Source organism: Lampetra planeri, unplaced genomic scaffold (assembly GCF_965212315.1).
Source record: "Lampetra planeri unplaced genomic scaffold, kcLamPlan1.2.h2 scaffold_1194, whole genome shotgun sequence".
In the NCBI taxonomy this organism is placed as follows: domain Eukaryota; kingdom Metazoa; phylum Chordata; class Hyperoartia; order Petromyzontiformes; family Petromyzontidae; genus Lampetra; species Lampetra planeri.
The window spans coordinates 1-22,500 of record NW_027613909.1 but is presented as its reverse complement, the minus strand read 5'-3'; the positions used below and the strand labels follow the sequence as shown (position 1 = coordinate 22,500).

Here is a 22,500-nt window from a genome sequence, read left to right as displayed (position 1 = left end):
AGGGATACAACAGGAACTTGTATGATCTTGAGAAGGTAATGGAAATTTATACTTAATTTTTAGTAAAAGTTTAACTTAACCACCTCAGTTTCCGCTGACGTACCTCAAGATAGACTTTGGTTTGGTTGAGGGAACTGTTGAGGCAGAGAGGACAGGTACTGACACACACCTGTACTCGAATCGATCATCAGCCGCAAATAACAGCAGAATTCAAGCTGTGTTTCAACCTGCAGAAGTTTGTTTTTTTGGGTCGGCCTCTAGACCATTTTATGGAAACGACTGAGGTGTGAATGTACATATATGTCTAAGGTCGTCTCTGACCAGGCAGCGTGCGGTCGCATTCCAAACCAAACATGACTGTCAGCTTCTGGAGAATTAGAGAGGATTTAAGGGAAAGGAAGAATTTCACGCTCTGTTGTTCGACACTGACTTTTTCCACCAACTTTCTGTGCCATATAAGTGTGTGTTGTGTGTGTGTGTGTGTGTGTGTGTGTGTGTGTGTGTGTGTGTGTGTTCTGTGCAGACTGGTGGCCTTATACAGTATAGAGCTGCAGAGGCCATGTGGCCTGTGATCACCTGGTGGACTCCATCAGTCCCACCTGTAACCTGATAAAAACAGTCTCAGTCTAATGTGTTATTTGTTCCCAGATCACCACAACCCGTTAACTCTGACAACATTCTCTCCTCTGAGCTGTCCTGAGCTGCAGCCACGTCTTCTAGAAACCACTCAAGTCATGTGGACATGAGGAGACCGAACAGGACCTGATCGTGACCCCACTTATCAGATTAAAGGTGGATTTCTCAGCAGGTGGACAACTCTATCATCTATGATCAGTAATACCGTCATGAATTACGCTCTCTGCTTCCTGATTGGAGACATTCCCTTTGTTACAACCGGTCTCCTCCAATGAGACCTTGTTTGCAATGGCTTCGTCTTGGACTTTGATCCTCAGCAGACATCAGTAACTGCGGTTTGACACAGTTTGAAGTTGGAGAAGAAACGTGTCTAATGAACCGCGACACATATTCAGACACACACCTCATACACTCACATACAGACTTACGCCCTTTTGACAATAGTGTACGAGATGGTCACACATGCACACACACACACACACACACACACACACACACACGCACACACACCCTCTCAACAAATATGTGAGGTGACACACAAAGACAACGTCGAACCACTGTAACACCATGGAAAAACTCTCTCTCTCACTCTGTGTGTGTGTCTTAACAAGGCTGTAATTTAATTGCGTAAGGAGGTTAAATTAGTTAATACAAATATTATTTTTGTTATTTTGTTTCCCTGATTAAACGTTGATGAGAACACATCACAGTATAATCCATTACGGCAGTAGTCTAATCACTGAAAGCCTTCTGACCCATGGTCTGCAAGCCAACATAAATAATAAACTAAAATAACAAAATAGAATAGTGAGTATACATTAATAGTACATCTGTATTACACTGTATTAGATTGTACATTTGCTTAATTTAGTGCAGCAAATACTGTTTCCATAGACGTTGTTAATCATTCGTATCATCTATTCCTCTAAGAACATCATCGTTTTATTACCTGAACATTGACATTGTGACATTGACGTTGACATTGTGACCTTTGGCTACTACCCTGTGGCAGAAATAGTGACACGTACCTTCTTCCTGTGCAAGCATTCTGACAACTGAAGGTGATACTGTGCACAGTGCATTAGCGCTCTCTGCTGCTTGAAGAATTAACTGCACAACCAGGGGAAAACACAGACATGCACACTTCTGTAATTCAGTGTTTAAAGTGGTGACAATCCTAATCTATAGCACCCGACACTAACCATCAGAGCTGTGAACATAAACACACACACACACTTCTAACTCTAAAAGCATGTCTTAACCCTTAACTGACATTCAAATGAGTCTGTCAAAAAAGTCTTCACATTCTCCAAAAATGTGTAAGGGTCATGTTTCAGTGGGAACTAACGAGATTGAGAACTTGCTGCTCAAGCAAAACTAGCCTTCATAGACACTGGGAACTAAACCTGTTGTGGGTCCCAGTAAAACCACCAGCAGGTGGCAGCAGAGCAGAAAGTTTAACTGTGTGTGTGTGTGTGTGTGTGTGTGTGTGTGTGTGTGTGTGTGTGTGTGTGTGTGTGTGTGTGTGTGTGTGTGTGAATTAGTAGGTATGCATGCATGATTGTGCAGACTAATGTGTGTTTGCATGTGTGCCAAGCTTGTTTGTATGCCTCTGTGTGGACGTGTGTGTGTGTGTGTGTGTGTGTGTGTGTGTGTGTGTGTGTGTGTGTGTGTGTGTGTGTGTGTGTGTGTGTGTCCTCACAAAGGCTTCACCCAGCCAAACTGCAGAGCTTCTTGTACCCTGAGACCCTCAGAGCTCCAGGACACCAAGCGTCTCACTGCCTCCAGCCCCAACACGGATACAGAACCAGACCCCAACCTGCTCTACACGACCTCCTGGACCTCTGAACGCAGTTTGGATTACTTATGGACGCAGAGAACTGGTTTCTAACTGGGTAATATTCTGAGTTTGAAGAGACTAGGTACAGCTCTTATCCTATCAAGAAAAAAAGCTGGATATTGGAACATTCTGAAAAACGTGTTTTATTTGCCTTTGAATTGAAAATCCATGTAAAGGGTTCCTGTCTTTTTCGCTCCAGAATTTATTTCTGACACTTTCCAGGACCTCAGTACTTCTGAAAACTTGTCTTTTTAGAACTGGATCACTAATCCAGAATCATTTCTGATCTGTTCGTCATGGCTCGGCCCGTATGGTTCCTGCTGTTTCTTTACGCACCGCTGCTGTTTACAGACACTCGAAGCCTCAATAAACCTTCATCTGTCACATTCCAGTCAATTTTGACCACCAAGCAGATCAGAACGAAGCAGAGAGAAACCTACAGCCCCGATCAGAGCCTCCCCCTCCCTGTGCTAAATTCAGACCAGCACCTTCGCCTGGCCCGCGGCACTGATGAGGAAGAGCAACAGTCCACCTTTGGCCAGTCCTTTGAGAACGACTCTGTGACACCGCCACAAGTCACTGAGTTCAACTCTGCATCAGGTAACAGTAATGAACAGCAAGGAAATGGCTCCAGCCCCGACCGTGGTGCCCCAGGACTCTTCAATCCCTTCTACCCGTTAGTGGAGGGCTCATACGCAGCTTACGCAGTGCTGTTTTTGGCTGGCGTGGTGCTGGCGCTGGGCGTGGTGGGAAAACATGGCGGTCATGTGCATCGTGTGGAACAACTACTACATGAGGTCGGCCTGGAACTACCTTCTGGCCAGCATGGCATTCTGGGATTTCCTGGTACTGGTGGTCTGCCTCCCAGTGGTGGTCCTCAACCAGCTCTCCCACAGGCGGATCTTGGGTGACATCACATGCAGCATGGTGCCTTATATGGAGGTAGGCGGGGCTATGGGAGCTAGTAGCTACATATAACTAAATGTTTTTGGATGTTCATAAAATGTAGTAACACATCACATTGTTATCCACTATTACGACTGACTGAGATCTGCTGACGTCCCATTAGAGACAACAAGCTGTTCTTCAGCGCCACCAGCAGAACAGAACTCAGCCATGAACGTTAGTTCTGGTCTCCTCAGACATGGACCGTTTCAAATATTACAACCTTTCAGAACCAGAGGAAAAAATGTCTTTCCCAAACGTCTTTACATGCGCAAGTTACAGATCCAACACATTGAAGGTGCGCCAGCTAGAGGATCAACAAGGAAATAAATCACTGTTTTGATAATCGTCACTTATTGATTTTGGGTGTTTTAAGTATCTTAAACCTGAATGTTTCTTTGTCATCTGACACCATTCTATGGTTTGGGGAACACAAATTGACATGTTGCACAATGTTCTGCCTTTTTCTAGACCAAATCGACTTAAGGAGAAAATGTTTGATCGATTGATGGATATTTACAATAATGTTTCACGTGGTTGGAGACTCGCAGTGGATGATCCATTTTCTACAGGTTATCCATAGCATAGAGTCTGACATTGGGTCATCGTAGCCAGTCTTAGAGCTGATGAGACAAGCAACTGTTCACACTCACATTCACACCTATAAATGAGCAATTTACATTCTCCAGTTGACATAACTGAATGTTTGTGGTCTGTGGGAGGAACCAACGCAGGAGAACACACAAACTGACAGACAGACAAGCCGGGTTGAACAAGCAGCTCCTCCAATATTGCTGAACCTTGTGGAGAACGGAGGGGAAGCAAGTAGAAAAAGTGTGTGTGTGTGTGTGTGTGTGTGTGTGTGTGTGTGTGTGTGTGTGTTGGTGGGTCTGAGAAAGGGTCTATAAGTACTATTGCTTTGTGCTGATGGCTGTAGTCTCAGTGTCACTCAGCACTGGTTGCACTTCATTTAGATGTGGTTGCCATAGTAACCTGTTGCTATGCCTGCTGGAACGTCCGGCTGATGCATTGGCATTTTGTCAAGAGCAAATTTGGGGTTAAGATGTGTTCAGGATGATACGCAAAGCTGTTCTTCTGAGATGTCTTGTAAAACTGAACTGACGGACGACAGGGGACACGAGGACAGAGGGACAGACAACAGAATCCACGTCAGGTCACACATTCAGGGACTGAAGACAGAAACTTAACCACAACTGAGCAGCTTCTTCTGCTCGACTTTCTTGTGCTTTCACAATCAGAAGAGATTTGTGAGGAAAACATGCTGAGCAGAGAAAGTCAGCCATGTTATTGGGATCAGAGTGAGAGGGAACCACCACCTCCTGTTCCTTTCAGGTCGTGTCCCTGGGCATCACTTCCTTCACTCTGTGTGCGCTGGGTATCGATCGCTTCCACGCCGCCACCAGTTCATCCCAGCCCAAGGCTCGGCAGGTAGAACGCTGTCGCTCGGTGCTGCTGAAGCTGCTGCTGGTGTGGCTCTCGGCGCTGCTGCTGTCCAGCCCCGAGATCTTCCTGTGGCAGCTCAGCCAGGCCGTGTCACCCTCCACCGGCCGGCTGGTTGATTCCTGCACGATCACCCCCGCCTCCCCCCTGTCTCTGTACCTGCCCGACTCCCTCCACTCTCTGCTGCTCAGGTACCACCAGGTGAGTCTCCCATCACATGACCTGAAATGGTTTGCTCAGTCAGATGATGGGTTCTGCAGCAGACACTTTGTGTTTCAGGGTCGTATGTGGTGGTGTTTCGGCTGCTACTTCTGTCTCCCCATTCTCTTCACCGTCCTCTGCCAAATGGCTACCCGTAACGTCAACAGCGACTCAAGCTCCTCCCAAAAGCAGCGTAACCAGGACGACCGTTCCATCAACCAGAAGCGGCAGCAGCACCAGGCCGTGGAGCGGCAGCTGAACTGCACTCTGCTGGCGTTAGCCGTGGTTTACGGCATCTGCGCTCTGCCCGAACACGTCTGCAACATCACTCTGGCCTACACTCACATCACTGTCTCTGAGGACACGGCAACCATGCTGGGACTATTACATCACTTCCTGTTGTTCTTCAAGTCGTCTGTGACCCCGGTGCTGCTGCTGTGTCTGTGTAAGGTAGGTGTGACACTCGACCAAATGCCACAGGGTGCTTGTGTGCGGATATTTGACGTGTTGGTGTATGTTCCAGGCTCTTGGTCAGGCCTTCATGGACTGCTGCTGCTGCTGCTGTCAGGAGTGTCAGCCAAACACCTCTCAGGGTTCGCCAGGCTCCACCCAGGTCAAACTGAAGGCAGCCAATGAGAGCTCCATTTCTTTGACAAGGCGAAAGACACATCAGCCATCTTGTCCATCTCCAGCTAGAGTCTCCCAATCACTTCTCTTCATGTGTAGTTTCTGTTTCACTTCCAGTGTGAACACATTTTCTCCTCCTTCATTCTGTCTCAACGATCTCTCCATCTATTTGTCTTTGTTCTTTCTGCCAGAAGTGTAAATTTCCCCCGTGGACATGGCGTTAACAGCTCCCTACAGCTTCCTGTTCGAGCAGGAAGCGATGTTGAGTCTATAGTGACGTTAGAAGAGTCTCTGGTATTAAAGCAGGAGCCTGTTTCAGGACTCATCCTCCCACCGTCCTCTGTCTGGATGGACAGCCAAGTATTGATAGAAGATCCTTGAGTTTGTCTTCAGTTGGCAGCAGACTTTCAAGTAGACTTTAAAGGGGACACAGCAGTTTAAGTCTTTGTGTGGTGATGTGGTCGAGAATGTGACAAACGTGATGCTGGGGAGCTGCTGTGTGAGGTCAGAGCCGATGCTGAGGCAGAAATAATCTCATTGGCTGAGAACAAACAAGCGAAGTGGTGACGGTTAGGTAACGACGAGGTGGCCAGTGAAAGGTTTCTTCAGAGGTCAGCAGTTTAAAGATGGTCACTGATCATCACTGGTAGTTTAACGTTTAGGTCCCATAGACCTAAATGTGGGTGGGGCTAGGATGAGTGGCAAAACACATCAGTAGTTCCTTTTTAACCACTGTAAATGCCACCTACGTCTTCTTCTACTGTTGAAATAATGAATTAAGATCTGAATTTAGAACAGTAGAGGAAGACTCACTGTAAAACGTTGGCGACTCTTTCCGCTAGCGAGCGTACAACCAAGGAACGTGGTAGAGTTAGTTCCATTTGTGTCATTGTCCTATTTTGGGTTTACAGCAGTGGAAAAGCAGGAAAATACATGCTGTGTCGCATCCGTTGCCATGATTAAGGCAAGCAAGTCACCATTTAATTAAGGATTAATCACTTATTTATTCTCAGTCAATCTGCTTCAGTTCCATCAGTGACATTATTTCAACTTTGCCCTTTGAGCAAACGTGGAGGGAAGAAATTACGCAGGAAATCTTTGTACAGGAGGTGATATTAATACTTCTATTTTAAACGACTAGACGAGCTAAAGAATAAACACAGATATTCTAAACATTAGTCATCCAACTAATAACATTAGCAAATCAAAAAAACACGGCCAGTCACGACCCCCAGTCTGAGGTCATCACTCACAAATCTACATCTACCAGCAGAAACCTACTCAGCTTCTCAGCTGACATCGCTCTGATTGTTGCTCGTTGTCAAGTCAGACTACTGTTCATTGTAGCATTGTTCATACAAGTATTAATTTGTAACATTAAAAACATCAAAAACTGAATTCCACATAAGCTGCCGAGGATTCTTCTGTTGTTTCTTTGATCTTAAATCTGGACAAAAGCTCTTTGGTCCATCAGCCAACTGTCACGTTCAATCAGCTGAGTCTACCTGCCTCATCATGACAGCAGCACCTGCTTCCTGCTACAACAAATAAAACACATGTGAGCTCAGACTATGGCTAAAACTGTGACACAAACAGAGTGTAAACGTAAAAGACACAGTTGATGCACAACAAATCGAAGTAAAAGTTTAGAATGTTGTTGGAAAGTTGTGTCAATGATTCCTTTTCCCCGCTGAGACGACCAGCGAGGAGTGTTGTTCAGCAGAGCTGCTGCACCGCATATCAATGACCTCACTGCTGCCCCGTCGCCATGGGAGACTAGAAGACACACGCACACATGTTCCCACATGCACATGCACAGAAATACACAAAACTTAATTTAGTAACTCAAATTGTGCCATGGGAATTAATCTGAATTCACCCATCCCCTTGTAGCGTCCTCGTCACCCCCAGCAACCATAAAGGGGATTTAGACACTCAAAGCAGGTCATTGTTTTCTGATGACAGACAGATGACAGACAGACAGATAGAGGACAGACAAAGGAGGCAGACAGACACATGAGACAGACAGGTGACAGACAGATGACAGACAGACAGAAACGACAGAAAATATTTTGCTTCGTCATGTCATTGGTCAGTTTTCTGCTGGCTGTTCTTCACGTTCTTCATTTGTAGTTTGACAGGTAGATGATTAATATGCATCACCACATTCAACGGTTCTCTGGGCATCTAATTAATCTGATCAGTGAACATGTGGGCCACAGAATGTTTCAACACACAGCTGACGTAGTCAGCGTGAGCTGCCACCCTACATATGGCATTTGGGCATCGAAGCTGCCGGTGAATGTTGGACAGAGGGCTGAGGAACAGAGTCTCAGGGTGGTGGTGATGTTGTTCTCATTAGCAGTGATGAGCGTTGGCTCTGCGGGTATGAGCGAGTGAACAGACCGCCTCTGTTCCCTAATGAAGCCACCAACACACACAGCGGCGGCGAGACCTCCACTGGTCCTGCCAGAACATCTCCAGGACGAACTGGACAGAAACCAAATGTAGGCTGCAGTTATGTAACGGGAAGGTCACAGGTTTGAACCCCACATCTATCTTTACTCCGCCACATTCACAACTTACAGAAAACCTAACGCAGCTGACTGGTGCTGTTGTCATGGCAATGAGACTGATGATACTATTTGGAAGAAAAACTCAGTCAGTTCAGTCATTGATGAAGATGTGCAGAGCATTCATCAGTTTCTATTTATTCCATAGTCAGCCAGAGACAGTTACATCTAAATGTTGAACTATTCTTCTGAATTCAAAATAAGTCTCTCTCTGTGTGTGAAAATCTCACAAAACCCATCACACACACACTGAATGACCAGCAACAAGTGTGTATGTGTGTTTCTATGAGCTCAATGAACGCAAACTAATCTGACCTGAATGTCTCTCTCTCTCTTTCTCTCTCTCACACACACACACACACACAATGTTGGTTTTGTTCTGTGGGAAAACTGATGAGAGAAGAAGGGATGGAGGAGGTGGGGATACTGTTGTCATGACAACAAGCAGAGGGTCCAGATGGAGAGCAAGGTTGACTCTTTTGGAGTGAACAGAGCAATGGTAGAGGGAGCACCTCCAAGCAGACAGGAAACACTGAGGCCTGCTTCTTTGTCAGTGGTATGAAAGTCTCTCTCTCTCTCTCTCTCACACACACACACACTTACACACACAGAGACACACAGACACAGACATACACACACACACACTCACACAATGAAATAAAGTTTAACACACTTGTTGACAAGTAGCCTGGAGGGAAAGGCAAAGTGGGAGGGCCTGAGGACGGATGGATGGATGGATGAGTTTACCAGTACAATCACGTCACCGCTGAATGACCAGATGACCAGTTCTTTTTGTTTTTTTCTTTTCAGGTTCTTCACTGTTTTGTCTGTCTGCTTTAGAGTTGCTGAGAAAACGTTCTCTCTCTTTTCGACACTGATCATCACATCCGACCAGCGTGGGAGCTCCTTTAGTGGTGGAATGTCTGTGACAGTCGCCTTCTAGTGGCCAGAAGGACAAAAGAATAAGATGTGCACAACAAATTCACAATGACCAGATGCTGCTATTCCCTCAAAACTGTGAATAGTCACTATGTTGAAATAACCACAACAATGCGGTCCTCATATTCTAGATTAAATTGGTAGCAGAACGAAAGGGAACGTGTACTAACTCTGCTCAGTGGTTGCTATCACGTTTTATTGATTTAATATTACTGGGTAAATAACTTCCTTATACAATGAATGAATACCTACATGAATATTTTTTATTACTCACTTTTCTCATAGAAACTTCCAACTCTAAAATGTTTCTTTCCACTTCTCTATGGTTACGCTGATGACCAGCAGGGAGCGACAGAGGTTCAACTTAGAAATGATTTATCAGTTCAGTAAACATTTTCTGACCTTTAAATTCCCAATCAGTAGTTTTGAGTCTTTTTTAACACAACAGGGAGATAATTTTGTTCTACGGCCATATTAAGAGGTACAGAATAGTCAAAGAACAAATAAGAATTTACTTTAGCTGATGTTTTCCTTCTTATTTCCAACCTGTGAAGACTCTTGAGAACATTAAACATTTTCACATCCTTATCTTCTTGAGATACTTCAGTCTTCCTCGGCGTTTATTGAAGTAATACAATTCAGTGTAAGACTTTTGTGGTGACACGTGCTGTTGCACGTTAAGACCCTTCAGAGGCTGATCAGGGTTGAAGCAGGATTCTGTGATATCAGTGTGTCTTTTCCTGCAGTGTATACAAGACAGATTTATGTCTCATGACATCAGCCCGAATGGCCTCACAGGGCTCTACTGTCCTGGCACAGCTGACTGGGATGATCAGAGGTCGAACACCAGGTGAACAATAAATATTACCTGTTACCTGTAAACGTCAAGACCACTGTGAAACTGTGTTCATGTACGGGAGATGATGGAATCCAGAATGAGAGGTTAAATAACATAATATTACAACACATTGATGTTTGGGTCTTTGTTGCAGTCGTACTCTTTTATTTCTCCTCATGTTTTTCGTTTCTGTACCTCAATAGCAAGTGATCTAGTAAAAGCACAAGTACCGTAGATAAATTTAACACCTTTCATGAAAATGAAGAATTTGAATCCACTGACAAATCGGTAACTTCAGCGTCCTCCAGATACAACATATTTAACATCACCAATGATACATGTTATCCAACATTTGCAATGCAAACCATTTAATTTCTTTAAAAAATGTATTTCCATGTTAGATTTCTGACATCTAATCACCGAGTCTGTCCGAGCACACTGAAGGCGATTTGTTTGTGGAGGTGTGAGTGAGTACGGAGGCCAAACAGAACCATAAATTATCACAATGAACGACAAACAGAACGAGTGATGAATCAGGACTCAAATAAATATATATACGCTGTCGTATTCACATGAACATGAATTATCTGCTGCAGATCAGTGGTCTGAGTCACACTCATATCACTTATCACCAGACTCTCCTGGTCCAATCAGCAGACGGCTCTGGTTCTACACCCAGAGACTCATGATGACAAAAACAACAATAGAAAAGTTGTAACAATATAAAAGAAATAAAAAATATTGGTTATTACAGTCATATGAACAGAAAATTTTCTTCTCCTCACTTCCTTCAATCTGGACACTCAGTTATGTAACAAGAAGATTATTAACATTATTCTCATTATTAATATCTTACAAAACAAAATCAACAGTGCAATAAAAAGGTTCTTCATCCCTCACACAGCAGCAGAGAGATGGAGAGGGTGGGGTGGTGGCATGGAGACAGAAAATGTCACATCCAAAAGAAAGGAGGAACACAGGACAAGCAGTTTTACAACCGATGTGGGAGGAACAGGAGCTTCTCAGGATTATAGATTTGAGACAATGACGGAAGGAACGGAGAAAGGACACACTGGAGGAGAGGGATGACGAGGTCAGAGAGAGGAAGGAAGGAGAGGACAAGTGATGAAGGCAGATCAGCAGTTGCTAGGCGAGAGGTGACAAAGGTGAATGCTGATGAACAGGAGGAAGAGGAGGAGGAGGAGGAGGAGACCCACCCAGCTAACGACGCTACTTGTGAGTCCTTATGACGCAGGAACAATCAGTTGTTTTTCATGGTCACAGGTGTGGTAAGTGTCAATATGGCCGACGGTCTGAGACGTATAAAAATGTTGAACATAGTTTAAAACTAAAGATTTTAAGGTGGTGGTGGTGGTAGAGGGGGGGTCTGCACAGATGCACCGACACCAGTTTGTCCAAATGACATCTTATTCTCTAGTCCTTTCACTAAAAACTGCTAAAACTGTTAAACGGATGCATGATCAAGAAAGTATTATTCATTTTACTTCATAAATTATTAGTCGTTCATATTTACTTAAAAAAAAAAAAACAATGACAGCACCGTATGACTGTGGGTGGGGAGACGAGGGAGGCTGAGTACAGAGGTTAGAGCTAAGGTTTGTGTGTCGCGCTGTTCACTCTGTAAATGTTACATAAACACTGATGTCAGTGCTTCTGAAGGTTTGAGGGAGTGGTGGGGGGTGATGGAGGGCAGGGCGAGATTTACACAGGGATGGTTGGGTTTTAAGGAGAGGGGGAGATGATTGACTGGGTGTGGCTTGTTCTGTTGAGAGTGTGTCTTTTCTCAGGAACTCCTCTTAGTCCTGGAGTGTTGGATCAACCACTGGAGAGTGATGTCTGCAGACAGAGACGAGTGTGTCAGGAAGTGTAACATACAGAAAACAGGAAGTGAGAAGACGTCATCTATGTCAAACGGAGTTAATAATATCTCTGACAGAAGATGACTGGTTTCAAGGAAACCAGAACAAGTATGACCAATGCAGAAGAACTGTCGCGATTTCTTTGGTTGGGGCTTGAAAACAGCGGTCAGACGTCTCAAAGAGGTACATAGATTGTTGCGCAACCAAAGATAGGCTGTGACACAAATGTCCTCATGTGACTCCTGCTGCAACCTTCACGACCTAACTCTTCAGAGGACAGGAGGAAATGAGGCACTGAACATTCAGGTTCAAGAACGTGTGTGACGGACGAGCAGAGGTTTTCTGTACTGATGTTACACAGGGCGTGTCGTCCTTGTCAACCACTGCAGCAGCAGATGACACTGTGGTATTCGTCAATCAAACATTAAAGACATGTCCCAGTCACCTCAGGTGAACTCAGGTTTCTTTTCTGTCCTGACATGAGCCTTGCCTCTTGTCACCCTAGTTTCCTGCTGCTCTACATACAGATACTCCTGATACTTGGCATGTTTCAGTAATGAGTTACAGTGTGTGTATGTGTGTGTGTGCGTGTAGTACCAATGTTGTCTTTTTCCTTGCAGGAGATGGAGTAGCAGCAGATCTCTCTGTCCTGGATGGCTGACAGGTTCCTGAAAAAAAATATCAAACAATTCAATCAACATTTGTCTGTGGAAATAAAAAAAAAAAAGTCTATGTGTGTCGAGACATTTCTTCCTCACACAAATGCTTTTGCTGGGATTCACATTGTTTCCATTACTACGGTGCCTGTGTGCTTTCTGACTGGACGTTATGATGCCCTCACAGCCGGCTGCAGTACTACAAAACAACAACAACTGCTTTTTCATCTTACTTGAGAGGAAAGGGTGGTTGGTTGCAAGCTGCCGAGCATCTTTTAGTCACACATTAACTAATTCCTGCCCCTCCCGGGTGCTTGAAATAATGCATTGAATGAAAGACAAAACACTTACATCCTCTCTATGAGCTCTTTCTCATCCAGAGCTCCTGGGAGGTCCCTCTTATTGCCCAGAACCAGAACCTGAACACAGAACACACATCAGACATTTGCTTCAAACCACCAGATGTCACTATGGTATCAGAGATCAGGCCTCAGGCAGCCAAGAGAAGAACTGAAGGGAAGAGTCTTCGTTCTCTGGACAGAATGGAGGTCTCCTTCCTCTCTGAGACACTTTTATCAGCGTGTTCCTATGTCCTCTTAAAATACAACATCCCATGGTGACACCGGAGTCACAAGCCCTGGAAAATTCCTTATATAGCTTTCACCTTTATTTAATGTCGGTCAAATGATTTTGAGTTTCCACAACAACGTTTAGTCTGTTCTGTCCCCAATAATTTGTACCCCATGTTGGAGTTAATGGGTTAAAGATTGACTCATCTTTCACAAGTTCCGTTAGTAGGACCTGAAGGTCCCAGGTTCGCTTACTGCATGGGTTTCTCTCCGGGTTCTCTGGCTTCCTCCCACCTCCAAAAGTATGCTGAGTTTAACTGGTCGCTCTTAACTGTGCGTAGGTGTGAATGTGTGTCCAGGGTGTACCCCGCCTGTTGACAGCTGGGATCAGCTCCAGCATGACCATGACCCATAACCGGAGTAAGATGAATGAATGTTAGCGGGACCAGTGGGATAGGTACTCACAGGGATTCCCTGCAGCTGCGGTTTGTCCAGCAGGTTGTGCAGTTCGTTTTTGGAGGCTTCAATCTTCTCTGGATCGGCTGCATCCACCATGTAGCTGCAAGAAAAAAAACAATGATGAGTGTCTGACTTGATGTTAAGAACTGACCCTCCTGATCTGGATCTGACACATGTATCATGATAGTGGTTTAGGACACATTTGTCAACTTTAATTAACACATCGGACAGACCTGGGTTAGTTTTCTCTATACAGGCACATGACAACTCATTCAGAGACACAAGTCAGAGTTTAGAACAGCGGGGACTTACACAATGGCACTGACTCCTCGACAGTAACGCTCCCACATACTCCTGAACCTAGGCTGACCTCCGATATCCCACAACTGCAGACACAAGAAGAGTTCAGAGAAGAAAACACTGTGGCAGGTTTTTTTTTGCTAAAAACAATCAATGCAGATCCTCATTATAAACAGTAAGAGTACCAACCTTGATGGTGACGTTGCCCTTAGTGATCTTCCTCATGTTGAATCCAACTGTAGGAATCATGTCTTCACTAAATTGGCCAGACTGTAACCCACATACAAATATAAACACAAACACACACACACACACTTAGTGATGTTCAGACTGTTATTACATTGAGAATGAAGTAAATACAAGATAAGAACAAATTTTTCATATTTCATAAAAAATCTTCACTTGGACAAAAACATGATACTTGAAAATGTGACAGACAGCAGAAATGCTGTTTGACAAGTTATTGCTAGAGTATGTCATTAAGTAGATATGATGGGATTGCTATGGCAGATTTATAGACAGTGATCTCCAAGATCATCATAAAAACAGGGGAAATAAAGGAAACCGGAAATTTGGAAAAAGGGAAAAATCCTTGATCACGCTATAGCCATTCTGTCAATGTTCAAAACTGTTGGACGCCCATGTCTCCAGCAGAGAATCTCAATTTAATTTCTGCTTGATTGGGTATCTTACAATTTTTGATGTACTATTTTGGCAATAAGACCATCTAATCTCATTAGAAGTAATAAAAGTCATAATCATAGTACTCCCTGGAATCTGGTCTATTAGATGTCTGTAAGTATGTAAGGAGCGTGACATCACCACACAGCAAATGGTTACTAACTAATTAACTTGAATAGTTATTTTACAATTACTATCTTCCAAATATCAAATCTCACAGGTATATTTTCTACGGTGAAGGAAATGACACAGCTACCTAATTTCACACACACATATGTTGTCCGTTGTTTCAAACAGAATTTCACTGTTGACAAATCGTTGTGTAAGACACCCCAACAGGGCTTCCTATTCACATAACGGTTGATCCGGTGGAGCTTCCGGGCGTCCACCAGCAGAGATGTGTTCATAGTGTATGGCCAATTACCAGTATATGTATCCGAGATTCCGTCCCAAAACACAAATATTACTTCGGGAACCGATTGTCATCAGCATATCGACTCATTTAGCATCTTTTAGCATCAGCATGACCTGAGGTCACTCGGAGTTAACCAGCTGACCCGGTGCTTTCGCCACACCACAGAACAACAATGGGTAACGCCAGATGCTAAGAAACAGCTGTCCATTAGCACGTTAGCCTAATTAGCTTAAGCATTACCGCAATCACATTGACGAAGGTCGTTTTCCCGGAATACTGCAGCCCCACCAGAGTCAGTTCCATCTCCTCCTTCCAGAAGAGCGCCTTGAACCAGTCAAGCAGTTTGTTGATTAACGCTATCATTTTGCCGACTGATGCTAGTGCTAAAGCTAGCTAAGACTGCGACGAGTTGGAGGCTATGCTAGCTAGCTAGCTGGCTAACGCCCCGACAGTGTTTTCTGAATGCAGACGGGACGCTGTGACAACCACGAACGGTAACAGGAAACTGGCCAAGAACGACTGGATTAACAGAAAATGAAGACAATGTTTACGTAGCCCGCGTTTTAAACTAGTGTCCGCCGTATTTTTTCCGAATATCTGAGGTGTTTACTTGCTACGCCTTTTCCTTTCAGTAGTAAAGATTGCCGAATTACCTCTTACTACATCCGGTAAGCTTTTCAGTATAAAACAAAGACGTAATTTAGATATAGATCCACTGTCACTGTCACGAAGGGCAAATGTGGGCACACGTTATATATGTATAAGAAAATCTACTGTAGTAAGAAATATAATCAGGTCAGGTCGTTATTTGTCAAAAGTTCACGTTTCATTACTCAATGTGAGGATTTGGCGGGTGGTTGTGCTTTGTGCTTCCTGTTAGGGTGGGGTTGATCGAAGAAGCTGAGGAGCTCAAAGAAAAGAGGAAACCTATACCCTGTCAGCTGCTGCAACACTGTCCCCTGTTGTGAATAATGGGAGCCTACTATTATCTCGAAGAACATTCATCAATGGTTCCAATGATTTTATTACCGTAGCACAAACACTGGTGTAACTTCTTGTGCTGCTGTCTGAGTCAGCCAGTTTGTGACGATTGTGTGTGTGTGTGTGTGTGTGTGTGTGTGTGTGTGTGTGTGTGTGTGTGTGTGTGTGTGTGTGTGTGTGTGTGTGTGTGTGTGTGTGTGTGTTGTTCAAACACAACTAAATATAATAAATTCAACCTTCTGGTGTCTGATTGTTATAAATTGAATCTTTCAAACAACTTGGGGAAGTCGGTTTGACAAAAAAAGCAACTGTTTAAAGTTCCATCTGACAAAAAATAAATCATTTGAAATGGACAGAAAAGTGAGCACATCAACGCTGATTACTGGGGGTCACTTCCCTCTTCCTTTGCAGTCCAATATTTACCTATCTTGATGCCTCTTCTGCAAAAAAAACAACAACAACAAAACCTAAGATTCTGACATCAGCAATGACTATGTTACCGTATTGTAAAAATGCACCACTGCCTTCACTGAAAGCAGTAGTAGAGGGCAAGTGAGTCCGATTTCCTCCTGGCAGGGTCCTTCATGAGAGTGGATTATTGTGAAAGTGCTCACTACGTCTTGGTTGTGTGCTCTGAGATTCTCTTGGGGTTTCTTGTTTGACGTTCTTCTGGGTTCCCTTTAGTGTACATTGTGCAGCTGGTTCTCCAGGTTCTGTGCAGTCAGTTCCTCTTGTACTGCGTATTTTCAAGTTGGAGGTTCTGTAGTTGTATGCTGACTTGATCATCAGGATTCTGCTGGGTCTGGTTCTGCTCCTGGTAATAGAAAAATGTAATTTATTTAACTTTTCATTGAACAAGTTCTGCGAAGAATCAATGAAAAAATTACCAGTATTTTCACTCTAATGGTTCTTATTTTAAAGGAATGTAGTAGTGACATCAGTAACAAAGCTTTAAAAAAGGTTTGGTGAGTGAGGTCAGTGTCTCCCGCTTTTTATAACAGGTGATCAGTCAGAGTACCCGGTTGTGTTGTAACTGGGAGCTGTATTTGGCCAAAGTTGTGTAGAGAAACTGGTACTGTTCCGGGGTTTGGATCATACCACCCCTGCACAGAGAGGGAAGGAGGATTCAACCTCTGACAGTGGAAAGACTGCCAGAACATGATCATGCCGTTTTTACTGCCCACCTGTCAAGCCGAAGCTGACAAACTGTCTCCAAGATGTCAACCTGACCGGTTTCTCTGAGCTGTTGACAGCCTATGCTGCTGGCAATAAAACAACCTGTCCTCCCAACACCTGCACTGAGGACAAAGAGAAAGAGAGTGTCATCACAGGTTATTTTCATAGAACACACACCTTTGACCTGAACAGTTTTGTTTGATCTCATAATCTTGGTTGGAATGAAACTTGTTTATTATCAGACTAAAGAGGAAGTGATGGAGCAATTGATTTCACCACAATCCGTCTCCACAGCGGAGGAACTAACTAACCAAGAGGAACCAACCTGCAGTGGACAATGATTGGTCCAGGATTAAGGACGGGGGTTGTGATTGGGTGAGAGCTCTGTGGTGGCAGAGACTTCCTGTATATTTCCACCTCCTCCACAAGTTTCAGAAGCGGAGCTGTGCATTGTGGGATTTGGTGGTCGGGCCAAGACGTGAACCAGTAGTGTCTCACTGGCCGACACTCTAAACACAGCTGTAAATATACACAAACACATTTGCATTGTTAATACACACATATCTGTGGACACACAGCTGTAAATACTGACAACTGAAAACTCAGACTGATGTTGTTCTACAAGCCGGAACGACCTTTGTGACTGTGTGCTAGTTTTCATTATAATATGAATAATATAATAGAATAATAATAATGATAATAAATATAATAATATCAATTGTGTACTAATCATTCTGAGGTTTTCTTTATGTAACCTGAATCTCCATGTCAGTGATGGAGAAAACCATCTTTCTGTTGACTGTCTCTGACTCTGAGGAAGAATCTGCCAAAGTGACCGGCCTCCTCTTCCTCTATCCCGCTCTTCTCTCTGGCTTTGGCCAGTACATCTCACACTTCTGGAGGACCAGTAGATTGTTTGTGTCAGTAACATTTTTTCTTTGATTTGATGGAGAGCAAATCACACAGTATGACTTGATCTCATCACCTCATTGTTCTCCTTGAGTCTGGTAACCATAACGATGATGCTACTCCTCTCCTGCCAAACCATGTCCCAGAAGTCACCCACAGTGTGCAGCATCGGCCCCTGAGTGGCAATATAAGCCCTTGGAGCTCCTTTGTAACCCTGCAAGAGGAACAATGTATTTCAGGTCACACCTCCTGGACCAAAGTTCAAAAGAATATTTCAAGGCAAATAAAAAGTTCTCCTCTAGTCATACTTCAGTGTAAAATCACATCATCCTGCACTCTCAGGTGACTCTGATGTAGACCTTTTTGGGGATGGGAGAGTGACAGAACCCTGTGTGAATCAACGATGCAACTGCAAATAACAAAAATTCACACTAGTCAGTTTAGACCTAAAGAAGCCTCTGAACGAGCAGCGAAAAGTCTTCAAGCCAGCTAGCAAGTCCAACTGCCTACGGTTTAACCCAGCAAACTACCATGACCTTGATGCTGCCAGCAGAATACAATGATAAAATAAGTAAACAACATGGACCATACATTACAGAGTCCCATTTACTATGGTGATAATGTGTGATAATAGTAGTGATAATAAAGGCGTGAATGTGTGTTTTGTGCAGCAGGTGAAGCGCCTCTCTCAGTATTCTAACAGCACCTACACACAGCTGAGTGCTACGTGGGCAGACGAGGAGGGAGGAAGATGACGGACTGTCGGGTGAGTCAAGGACGAGTCACTTCCTCTATGGCTTCCTGTGGTTTTCCTGATTGACAGATTCCCACGTGGACAAAACTAGCTGCTTATATCTTTCAGGTATCTGGTTTGTTTGTTTAGCTGTCCACACACACACACAGCAGACCAATATAACCATAAAATTCAACTGTTTTCAGCTGTAAATTAAGTTTCCGCTTAGACTTTGTCAAGATGAGAGATGAGAGTCATATAAAAGACCGTAAAACACACTATGAGAACTTGGAGAGTCAACCAAAATAGTTATTTAGCTGAGGATGATTCACCACCACTAAACACTCAATACGTCAAACTGCATTGACAATGTAATTCAAGAAGTAGCGTTTGCAGCAAGGTTACACACATACAGCTACAGTGTTCATTCAGTCATTCATTCATCTTCTTCCGCTTATTCAGGAATCATGTTGCGGTTGTGGTGGAGCTGATCCCAGGTGTCCGTACAGCCTGGAAGAGTCGCCAGCTCATCGCAGGGCTACATGAAGGACAGGCAACCATTCACATTCACACCATGCTTTTGGAGATGGGAGGAAGCCGGAGAACCCAGAGAGAACCCAAACAGACACAGTGACAGCATGCAAACTATGCTATATAGAAACAGTGCTAACCACCACACCACGCACTCGATATTCAACCATATTCACAGTTAATACACTAAAACAAGCACATCTGTCACATGTCTCTTATTTACAATTCAATGCCGTTCGATTTCATTTGTATAACCCAACATCACAATACTACACCCTCTGTCCTTTAGACCCTCTGTCAGGGTGAGGAAAAACTGCCCCAAAACCCCTTGTATCGGGGGAAAAAGGCAGTCTACTGACTCAAAAAAACCCACCCGGATGTAGTTGGCGTTGATGTAGCGGTCGGGCGCCTCTTCTTCCTCTGTGTTCCTTAGAATCACCCGGCTCTCAGGGTCTGAAAGGAAAACAAATGAACACTGAGTGCAAACTGTTGCTCTAGTTTTCTGTGGGAAGGCGAGTTACCGACTGGGCATGATGGTTTTGTATCTGTCTTTGATCGTATGTCCGGGGACATCAAGCTCTGCGGTGCTCACAAAGTTGGGAGGGATCTTCTGTGGAGGAGATGGGACACAGGTCATGCCTCAAGTATTAAGTAGTAATTAAGTCATATTGCATTTTCATTAAACTTCATGATTTTACCTACCTCTCTACATTTGTGTGTGAAGCATCAAGTGCAGTAGTGTAAACATGCTCGCAATTTGTGCATGCTGCTCTCTGCTTCCAACTTTCTGCTTTTAGCTACCCTACCCAGGCTAAGCTGCAAGGGCTTTGGAAGCAGCTGTGTTGTGCAGGCCCACCACAGGGTCAACCGTTAACCTAGTCAACCACAGCCCGACCACAGCCCAACCACCCCCATAGCCTTATGGGTACCCTCTTGGGTATGGGTATGTGGGGTAGGTGGGATGTATGGGTAGCTTTTTGAGACAAGGTTAAGGAGGCACAACCCAACAGAAAAGCAATGTGCTGGCGGATTGCAGCGGGTGGGCCTAAACAGAGACACAACCTGGCATCCAGCCATTATGAGGAACTGGTCATCCTCAGCTTACCCATGCCACCAGACTAACGTCATCATGGCAAAAATGCAGCACACCTCCTACAGCACTTTTACAGGGAAACCTCTTTGAGCAGGTAAGTCCAGCGGCTGTGGGGTGCCTGGTGATGGAAGCAGGTTAGAATAGACCAGGAACTCTTAGCTGAATCCCTGCATGCTGGCGACACCGGATATTGCTCACTACACACCTGGGCAGGGTTTCAGAACAGAAATCCCTGTCTATCAAGCAGTCTGCATTCACTGTCTTTAGTGGATCCTGGGAACCACTTGGCATCACTGAGTGTTTCACACTGAGACGCTAAGATGCATAAGAACCGTCTGTAAGAGCTGCATTCAGAACCAGCCACGTTGTCTGGGGCACTTGGTTGGTGCTGGTACAACCAGCTGCTCCACACAGTGTTATATGGCCAATTCCTTGGTGGAAAAGTGCTTCAAAGAGCAAGTGAAAACAGCACTTACAAGGTGCAAAATCAAACCTAAGGACATGGAAAGCCCAACACCAAGCTTTGTCTAGACAGGATCCAAATATTGGAAGAGGACAGCTAGGAGACAGCATAGAAGGCTCAGGAGAGAGAGAGTACTATAACCAGGCATATACATAGTATATGCCCCACATGCAATAGAACCTATGGATCCAGGATCAGACTATTCAGTCATCAGAGAAATCCCGTTAAGAGACATAAGACGTAATAGTCATTGGACTATGATGGACAACCGCAAGCAAGTGTGCGTGTGTGTTGTACCTGGTACTCTACATTCAGTGTGTCTGCGTCCGTGGCTGCCTGCTGCAGCAACATGTGTGTGAGCGGTCGGGAGGAGGTGTAAAGCAGCTGAAGCCACACCTCCTTAGGGGTGGACACAGAACATACAGGCTCCGCCCCTGTACTGCTTACATCCAATAGCAGCGACAGATTCGAGCCCCGCCTACAAGATGAACAGGAAAGACAGTTTGGGGACAAAGTATTAGGAAAGCCAATGAGGTCATCAGAAAATCTTATAGATATTGGGATTTTGAGGTTACTACTCACCTCTCCTGCAGGCGGATTGACTGTTTGCGAGGGGGTGTGGTCATTGGAGGGGGGGTGTCCAGGTCCTCTTCAGGTTGGGAGTTCACTGTCGTCATTCCAATAAGATGCGTTTGAGCCAATCACCCTCAGTGTCAGACCAGAAGAGACGGTGATGGACATTGATTAGTTGTACACATCAATACATTCTATCTATCACCACATCTTCATTTTGTGTTGTTGATTTCATAAACGATGACAGGAGATACTTGTCGAAACTGGTCTGTGTGTTTTTTTGCTGTTGACCAGTGACTCAGAGTGTTGCTGGCTCCCTTTACTCTGTTTGTGAAACATTTCTGGCTGAGCACCTCTTCCAATGTGATTGATTCATAAAAGCTGAACGTCATGGTGAAGATACAGCACCTGGAGCAAGTTTGTAGGGGAACAGACTGTAGCTAGCTGATCAGCATGTTCGCTCGCGGAATACCCAGACAGAAGAAAACGTTTCATTCTTTCCTGTCTCATGTGTGCTCGTTGTGTGTTTGCTTCCTTTATTTGGTTTCCCACTGCCTCACCGTGTCCTCCCTCGTCGTTCTGTATCTTAACCGACTACAACTAGAAAGTCCAATGCCAAAGTCCATCGTAAGTCTGCACTTCCAACATGAAGTTCATCGTTTGACGTTTCACACTGGCGATTTGGAAACAGCTGCGCAGTTTCAGTTGTGATTCAGTGTGTTTCCACACCACTCAGATCGCCACTGAAACGTCTCAGTGTGTCCACATCGCAACAGTTTCCTCACTGTAGGAAATCAGCAAACCACACCAATGGAACTCTCATAGCAGCAGTAGTATCTATTCAGCAGTGTTCTCCTGCCACCACTGATCGTCACACATCAGAACTCATGGATTGCTCAAACATCCACCTGTGCCAATGCATATAATCGTTTATGTAATTCCACAAACTGTCATTATCATGGTAAGAAATTAAACATTCAAACAATTAAACATTGTTTGGCCACATTAGCTGATCTTTGGG

At 44.4% G+C, this 22,500-nt stretch overlaps 3 protein-coding genes across 3 annotated transcripts; 1 reads left to right on the top strand and 2 right to left on the bottom strand.

Annotated features, from left to right (window-relative positions):
• Window positions 1-2,772: 2,772 nt before the first annotated feature.
• On the top strand, window positions 2,773-5,779 carry LOC144738863 (G-protein coupled receptor 37-like 1). Its single transcript, XM_078621859.1, is given in 6 exon segments — window positions 2,773-3,228; window positions 3,230-3,418; window positions 4,775-5,083; window positions 5,162-5,533; window positions 5,607-5,726; window positions 5,729-5,779. Coding segments are annotated over 6 exon segments (1,497 nt in total).
• A 6,085-nt stretch (window positions 5,780-11,864) lies between these two features.
• Window positions 11,865-15,383, bottom strand: LOC144738862 (ADP-ribosylation factor-like protein 8A). Its single transcript, XM_078621858.1, has 7 exons — window positions 15,261-15,383; window positions 14,114-14,194; window positions 13,937-14,010; window positions 13,631-13,724; window positions 12,948-13,015; window positions 12,538-12,608; window positions 11,865-11,917 (listed from the first exon to the last, which is right to left on the bottom strand). Exons 1-7 carry the CDS (start codon window positions 15,381-15,383, stop codon window positions 11,865-11,867), a joined length of 564 nt encoding a protein of 187 aa, XP_078477984.1.
• A 1,339-nt stretch (window positions 15,384-16,722) lies between these two features.
• On the bottom strand, window positions 16,723-21,583 carry LOC144738861 (tyrosine-protein phosphatase non-receptor type 7-like). Its single transcript, XM_078621855.1, has 10 exons — window positions 21,489-21,583; window positions 21,204-21,384; window positions 19,876-19,960; window positions 19,724-19,803; window positions 18,163-18,300; window positions 18,038-18,073; window positions 17,503-17,696; window positions 17,186-17,299; window positions 17,020-17,104; window positions 16,723-16,815 (listed from the first exon to the last, which is right to left on the bottom strand). The coding sequence occupies exons 1-10, from the start codon at window positions 21,581-21,583 to the stop codon at window positions 16,723-16,725; spliced, it is 1,101 nt and encodes a 366-aa protein (XP_078477981.1).
• Window positions 21,584-22,500: the final 917 nt, after the last annotated feature.